An 8,058-nucleotide genomic window follows, 5' to 3' on the forward strand; every position below is an offset into this window, starting at 1 on the left:
GCGGGGTCATGACATTATTGCAGAGTTATTCCCGGTATGATTCCCAGTAACACAACGATAAAAATCACGCAGTCTCTCTGAATAAAACCATTCAATTATTTCAATTGCGAAGGGAGGATACAGTTGACTATAAAAATGAGCGAAAAAATGTATCTCCAAATTTATTCTTATTACAAGGGAGGATAGTTTTTAAATATCTGCGAAACATATCATGGGGAATAAATGGGGCTACATTAAGCATTCCGTGTAATGCCGATTAAGGGCATCTTGTTGTTCATGTAATTGTGAAAGGCCCATTATCGTCGCTAAAATATCGTTGTCCGAGTAAAACATCGTGGCTACATTCCGCCAATGGTTATCAACTGCTCTTGATTTTTGTTTTGAATTTTTGGAACTTTGTTTTGTGGATAAAAAATGAGTGTTGTCAGTGCACCGGATAGCCTTGCATTCTTCCGTAACCAAACGTTATCAGATCCGGATATCGACGCGTCAAAACAAACACATCCGCCGCCGAAAGGCATAGCAGGCATCGAGCCAGGCACCTTCGTAAAATCTAAAAGCTCAGGTCGAAAAAAGAAAATGACCGAAAAGGGGAAGGCGTATCAGCTGGAACTAAAATTTGCTAATCGGAATTCCGCCTACAAGGTACTTAAGGAACAGATTGAAATTATTATGTATCAGTCAATTCCAAGCGCGATCATCCCCCCCCCGGGCAACCCCCGGGCATTTGACCCCTGTTCGGCTCCACATAGTGGGGCATTTGACGCGAATACAAACCCGACCCATCGGGCATTTGACCCGTCGAAAAAATGCTGGTCAGCGGTCGCATAAATTGTCGGAATGCTTTATTCACAGCCAGAATTTACTCGAATATTTTGCGTCAAACAGTTTTTAATGTAGTAAGCCACTTAATACTACCATAGAGAAGCGTTCCAACAAATATATCTGAGATTGTTTTTGGCATGGCGGGGTTACATATTGCTCTTCGCTTCTCATTTTCAGTGGTATGTCCAAGTTCCCTCAAGCTTCGTTCTCCCTTTGCTCGGCGTTCGAAGCTCGACTTGTTGGCATGTCTAGGTTTCATAACATATTGTTTTTTATCATTGTTCTTGTTATCACACGTATTAGCAAACTTCATGAACATTAAATATAAAAGAAAAGCGAGTATCGGTACATATATCGTTGAACTCTCTGTTAGTTGAGTTTCATATGTGATGTTATGCATTATCTTTAATAATAAATTGTTTTAAATTTATTAATGTATGAATTTCGTTGATTTTTATATAAACAGAGCTAGCGAATACAAAAAAAAAAAAAAAAAAAAAAAAAAAACCAACGCGATGACTTTTCAGCCCCAACCAGTGGGGCATTTGACCTAGAAATCGGCCCACATAGAGGGGAATTTGATCAGGCATTTTTAAAAAAGTCAAATGCCCGGGGGTTTGCCCGGGGGGGGGATGATCGCTTTTGGAATTGACCCAGACATTAACGCCGTTCGTGACTTGCCTGACACCGAAATAGAACAATTAGAAGCAGAAAGGGATCACTTGAGTGAGATTCCGCCGTGAGTACATTGCGTTCATGTGCGATATAGAGGGTATGTTCTTTCAAGTCAGAGTAAACGAAGAACAGAGGGATTTGTTACGCTTTCTCTGGTGGGAGGATGGCGATACCACTAAAGATCCTCAGGAGTACAGGATGACTGTGCACTTGTTTGGAGCTACCTCGTCGCCGGGCTTCGCTAACTTCGCTTTGAAGTCAACTGCGAACGACTACGAGAATGAGTTTGGTCCTGTTGCTGCAAACTTCCTTCGCAACGACTTCTATGTTGACGACGGTCTAAAGTCCGTTCCCTCAGTCAGTGAAGCAGTAGAGCTGGTTGCGAATGTTAAGCAGATGTACATCAAAGGAGGTTTCCGTCTTCACAAGTTTGTCTCAAATAAAAAAGAAGTCATTAGAAGAATACCGGAGTCATGGCAGACCGAGCAGAGGGTGTTAAAATATTAGATTTGGACCTCGATTCGCTTCCCTTAGAGCATGCACTTGGTGTTCAGTGGTGCGTTGAGACTGACTGCTTTCAGTTCACCATCGTGTTGCAAGACCAGCCATGCACTAGACGAGGAATACTTTCGACTGTGAGCTCAATATTCGATCCTCTCGTATTCGTTGCTCCACTCTTGTTAGAAGATTAGTTTTGATTGCGAGTCTATTTCGTCTTAATTAGTAGAGTTTCGTTGTATATATTGTATTTCAGTTTACGGTCGCTTTGGTCGTTTGGTCGTTTAGACGTTTAGCTGGTCGTTTTAGTTGGTTGTTTGGCATTTTGGTCTTTCTGTACTATTGGTCGTTTTTCTTTGGAATAAATCACCGTTAACCGTCAACTTTGGTTCTCCGTGGTTCTTGACCTTTTGAGTTTTTACGACCCGTAAAGTAGTCCCTAAATGCTTCGCCGCGACACAACTTGAAATATTGAACTTTTGGATCATTTAACTTTCCTGTCAGTCGCCGCAAGCGCCACAATTAATGACTATCATATTAATTCCATTTTTTTATTTCGAAATGCTGCAATGGTGGTCTTAATTTGGCTCAAGTTTTGCAACGGATTCTAAAGCTTTTGATTGTATAATTCGGAATAATTGTAATATAAAGATAGACGGCAAACCTATCTGTTATCATAATTACATAAATACTGGTGTAATTTTTACCAGTGATTTAATGTTTTCTCGGAGCAATGTTGAATCCTTTAACATAACAAAGGACAAGGGACTAATAGGCTCAAATTACTTGACGTGGTCTGCTGTTCGTTGCTCTGTGCCGAAGCATTTAAGGAATCTCATCGTTTACAGAAACGTTTAAAATACACTTAGTTAAAATGCGGTAACAAAGATTTTGATCTTACCTCGAGCAAGAGGAGTAGAAACTTTTATGCTTTTCTCATTCAAGAAAAAGCCAAACATTCAAGAGGTTTCTATAAACTAATGTCAAACTTTAACCTTAGTGAAGAAGAGACTCGGAAAGCATTTGCACTGGTAAAATCAGTTGCGCTTGAAACATTTGTACAATGTTTTCAGTTCAAAATTTTAAACAACATTTTGGTTTTGAATACCCGGTCAGTAAAAATCGGAAGGATTCAAAGTGATCTTTGTGCGTTTTGCCAAACCTCTCGAGAGACGCTAGAACATTTCTTTTACCTATGCTCTTTCTCAACAGATTTATGGACTAAATTTGAAAACTTTTGGTTAACAGTAACCACGGAGCAAATAAAACTGGAATATATTAATATTATTTTAGGAGTATTAGATGAGAGAGCTGACCTGCTCAACTACCTTATAATTTTAGGTAAAATTTATTTGTGGAATTGCCGCAGAAATAACCAAATCCCTCTCTTTTTGTTTTTCGAAGATGTAGTCAAGAGAAAGTATAAAATTGAAAAGCTTATAGCCTCGCAAAACAATTTAAGTTTAAAACATTCTCAGGCAAAATGGAACCCTGTTTTAAATATCAATCCTAATTTGTAAAGGAGTAAGGCCCGGTTCATACGTCGAACTTTACATGAGCCGAACCTAATACCTATTAAGGTTGACCCAAACAATTAAGTTCGGCAGTTGATTCAGACGTCGAACCTAACTGTAGTCGAACTTAATTAAAGCTAAAGTGAGAAAGTAGATTTTTGTGGTCAGCGGCTGTAGTTTTTACTCAACAAAATTCAAAATGGCGGGAAAGATGAATTCTGACATGGAAGAGCTTGTTTGGTAAAATAATGAAGACAGGCCAAGCACGGCTCCTATTGGTCGAGATAGGAAGAATATGACCTTCAAAGCTAATTTGCTCTTACGAGTACGTCTTTCAAAGATCTCCCTCTTCTGTACGAAAGTAGGGAAGGGTCTTTGTAGATCTTTCTTAGCAGAAGCTGATTTTCTATCAAGTTCCATTTACTCATCTGAATTATTTTAGGTTAGGCACAGAGGGGTGAAATTCCGTAACAAACGGCAAAATGTTTTTCGCGTTTTTTGTTTGTTTTGTAGTGCCGACATTCTTTCGCGGAAGTTGACTTCTGAAAGTGTTTTATCTATAAGCTTATCGAGGTAACCTCTGTAGCGTAATCGCTGTTTGAATAGAGTAATGTTTTCTTTAAATGTTTTTTTGAAGATTTTATTCTGAGAAGTCTTGACGCTTCGCCTTTGACATAGCCTGTATTGGACAGGTTCTGTCGGTTTGAAGTGCGTGTGCACATCAAGAATAGATTCTTTTTCTTTTTTTTTTTTTGATCTTTCGCATCTCAGACAAGTATATTTAGTTGTTTCGAAAAAAAAAGAACAAGCACATTCCTCTTTTCCCGCCATCTTGTTCAGAATGAAGTCCTTTGCACATGCCAAGTCGATGGAACGCGCAGACCTCTGGGATAGATATAATTTATATAATTTATACGCAACGTATGCATTTGGCTCGGAACATGTAAAAGTTCGACGTCTGAATCGAAGTAGAACTTTTGCCGTTCTATTCGACTGGTGCAGTCGAATAAAACGGTGAGTCGACCCAAATACAAATCTGTCGATCCTAGTTGATTCATACGTCGATCTTTACATGCGCCGAACCAAATGATTGGGTTCGGCTCATGTAAAGTTCGACGTATGAACCGGGCCTAAGTGCCGCCTGTTCTTTTGTTCTTTTTTTTTTCTTTTAAATAGAATTATGTAAATTATGTAAATTTATATGTATATTTTTGATAATTAAAATCTCTGTATCGTAACTTTATATAAAGTATCTTGTAAATACAGAAAGTAATTGTGTAATTAGAGTACAATGTAGCGTGAGATTTGTATTTTCAGTTGTGTAGACAGAATATCTGTAGTATTTGTAGTGTTTGTAACTGTAGTGTTTGTAATTGTAAAAAAGTGTAACTTTGTTCAACATTCACAGCAAATTTATAGAAAACGAACTTTTGACCTTTTTCTGATTCAAACCAATCTGGGAAACTTTACGTGCATATGTGTATTAATAACAAGGGTGGCAGTGGAACATGTACAAGATTTTCGCCGAATTCAATCATTTAGTTACGTAAGAGCCGAATGCTCCTTCACACTTAATATGCGCATGCGTGGGTGTTTACGCGCGTTCATCCCTCACCGCCCCAACCAAACCCCCTTGAAATCCGTACAATGCAACCATTCACTGAGAACCATTGAGAAATTCTTTGTAATAAGTGCTTTTTGTTCATCATTACGCTAGGAGTAACTACACTCTCTTGAACTGAACTTCCATCACGATCAAAAATGCAATCATTAGGGGTTCAACTAACTGACTCACCTGTCCAAGGAGATAGCTGCTAAAGTTAGCGCTGAAGCCGTGGCAGTTAACGTAGACGCGGGCCACAGGACGCGACACATAAACGCATCGTACGACCACACATATCCTCATTCCTCGAGGACCAGATCGAACGGTATGCTAAGAAGATGGGTAGCTAGATCAAGGCGCTCAGATTTAGCAGCAGCTGAGTGGTTAGAGGACGCTTGCCGGAGACGACGGTTGCAAGACATTGCCGACCGAGCTGAACTTTAAAATGCCAAATCAAAAAATCAGCTCTATGGTTTTTAATTCTGGTGAATCGCTGGATAAAGTGTCCGAGGAGGGGTTTGAATCGATAAGAGATGTCCCTCGAATTGATGACGATGAATTAATTTTGTTTTCGAAGGGACAAATGTGTCGTTAAAAATGTGAAAAAGGGTTAGCCTGGACTTTCCGTAAAACAAGCAACAGTTAGTGAATTCGAGAAATAAATTTGAGTTTATCAATTGTTCTTAAACTTAAATTTTTAGCATCGGAAAAAATCAATCCCTATTGTAATTACACAAATATGTCTTTAAAAGACGAGAAAGCGACCAGCTGGGAACATAGGAAAATTTTGACGTATTTTGCTTGAATTAATGTAAGTTCTCGTTCGGTTACCCTGCATGTTTGGATCACAAAATCAGTCAACGTGACGGGCACAAGTTTTACGCCACAATACTAAAATAACTCAATTAAATAAGGGAATTCTATTTCCTAACTATACACACAGTAGGCATCTTCTTAATCTCGTACCCAGATCTTCTCATTCTTCAGTAGAGAACATCTGGTAAATCTGTTTTCATGCGTCATGTGACACACAGCAAAACTGCATATGGTCAACATTTGTAAAAAAAACACTTTGCCCATTTAGCTGATGGATTTTCAACTAAGATCAATTTATTGCTATAAATTTCGGCAATATTTGACCCACCGTATTAAAAAATATTAATGAGTTTAAGTTTCTGGGAAAAAAGAAAGGCGCCGCTTCAGTTTTGTTGACAATGGTGGGCAAAGTTCGCCCGCTATATTGCCAAACAAACATTTTCACAAATCTTTTAACAGAGGGACAGCACTCTTTGGCTTTCGGCAAATCTGTTTACTTTAAATTTGAACTCTTGCCCTGTCCGGGGCAGTGTCACCTAATTTTAGTGTCACTTTCAATAGCCAAAAACACATAATGATATTTGTACAGACGTAAACGTCAGAATAATGTTTCAGTTTTGTTGACAATTATTTACTAATGCACAGAAGCTGATATAATTCATCCTTGGCTGCCGATGGTCAGGAAGGAAATGAAATGCAAAATTGAAATCATTGGCCAGTGTTTTCAAGTTCCTCCTATGTATCCTGAAATGGCTACAGCCTTTTTATAGTTTATTCTTGCCCAGACAATTCATTCCATATTTTTCCCCCGTAGCTCCAAGAGCGATTTTGTGTCTAAAAAGCGGTCCAAAGTCAAATATTCGAACAGTTTTGAGAAACATACAGCAAAATCTCTGTCAAAGTGTCCCATGTTTTGAAGACGCTTTAGCAATTAAGCGATTGCTAGGTATTGTATAAAAATTATTTCCTTTACCTTTGTCATCAGTTGATTCAGAATGCTCCTCCATCGCCTTGAGTGGGATCTTGTCCTACGCAAAGAAATATTTAAAATATTATTAGAGATAGATACCTTGTAACGAGAAAAGAGTATTGTTTAAACAGAGTAAACTTAAATATATAGTTAAATGTATTTACATTAACAAACATTATGTACCTCGCCTTTCATAGACATTGTAGCACAACGCACGACTCTGCAGAAAACTTCAGTGTTGATTGACTGTTTCACGCTGAACACTACTGATTGAATTTTAAACGAAGCAAGACAATCTATTTAGAGGTATGTGTACAGTGGTGAGATCAAATTTCGTGTTATTTTCCATGCCATGAGACTCATTGTATCACAATTAATTTTGCCTGTGATGTTGTGATGAGTGCGTCTATTTCACATGTCCAAAACATGATCAACGTTTGTAAAAAAAAAAAAACCCGGATAAGACCAAACTAATCAGGCAGAAGACAGAAAAACTTCCACAATTCCATCTCTCGCTCTTAGGTAAAGAACTTGTACCAACACAATCTGAACGACCTTGGTGTGACCTTGGACAAAAACTTAACTTTTAATAATCACGTTGTAAACAATGTTTCTTCCTGTATGTCAGTATTAGGACAGATAAGCCGTGTGAGACATGTTTTCAAGGAGGATTTACGAATAACGATCATAAATGCTTTAGATTTTAGTAAATTGTACTATTGTTCCTCCGCGTGGTCAAACACTACTGACTCAAATATTAGGAAGTTGCAAAGTGTTCAAAATTTTGCTGCCCGCATTGTTAGTAATATTAAGAAATATGATCATGTAACTCCAGTGTTAAAGAGGCTAAGATAGCTCCCAGTCAAAAAAACAAATTTGTAATTTAGGGATGCCGTTATGGCTTTTAAATGTATGACAAGCATGGCCACAGAGTCAGGTAGTTAGGTAATAAATTTATTTTTAGAGGTAACGTAAGTGGGCGGGCGACTAGAAGTTCGCAGCAATTGAATATTTCATTATTTAAAACTAAAACGGGGCAGAGATCCTTTTCGTATAGAATTGTTAATATATGGAATAACTTACCAACTGCAATTAAGCTTAGCCAGTGTTTGAATAGTTTTAAGTGTAATTTAAGAAAGTACCTCCTGAAAGACGTT

At 38.2% G+C, this 8,058-nt stretch overlaps 1 protein-coding gene and 1 long non-coding RNA gene across 2 annotated transcripts; both read left to right on the plus strand.

Moving 5' to 3' along the window:
- The first annotated feature begins 1,581 nt into the window (after positions 1-1,581).
- On the plus strand, positions 1,582-2,007 carry LOC146475100 (uncharacterized). The gene has a single exon (XM_085116233.1). The coding sequence runs from the start codon at positions 1,582-1,584 to the stop codon at positions 2,005-2,007; it is 426 nt and encodes a 141-aa protein (XP_084972359.1).
- A 5,623-nt stretch (positions 2,008-7,630) lies between these two features.
- Positions 7,631-8,058, plus strand: LOC146475101 (uncharacterized). The gene is made up of 2 exons (XR_014865931.1): positions 7,631-7,762; positions 7,839-8,058. It is a non-coding gene; the product is annotated as an uncharacterized LOC146475101 (long non-coding RNA).

Source organism: Pavona decussata, unplaced genomic scaffold, assembly GCF_977016875.1.
Source record: "Pavona decussata unplaced genomic scaffold, jaPavDecu1.1 SCAFFOLD_85, whole genome shotgun sequence".
Taxonomy (NCBI): Eukaryota; Metazoa; Cnidaria; class Anthozoa; order Scleractinia; family Agariciidae; genus Pavona; species Pavona decussata.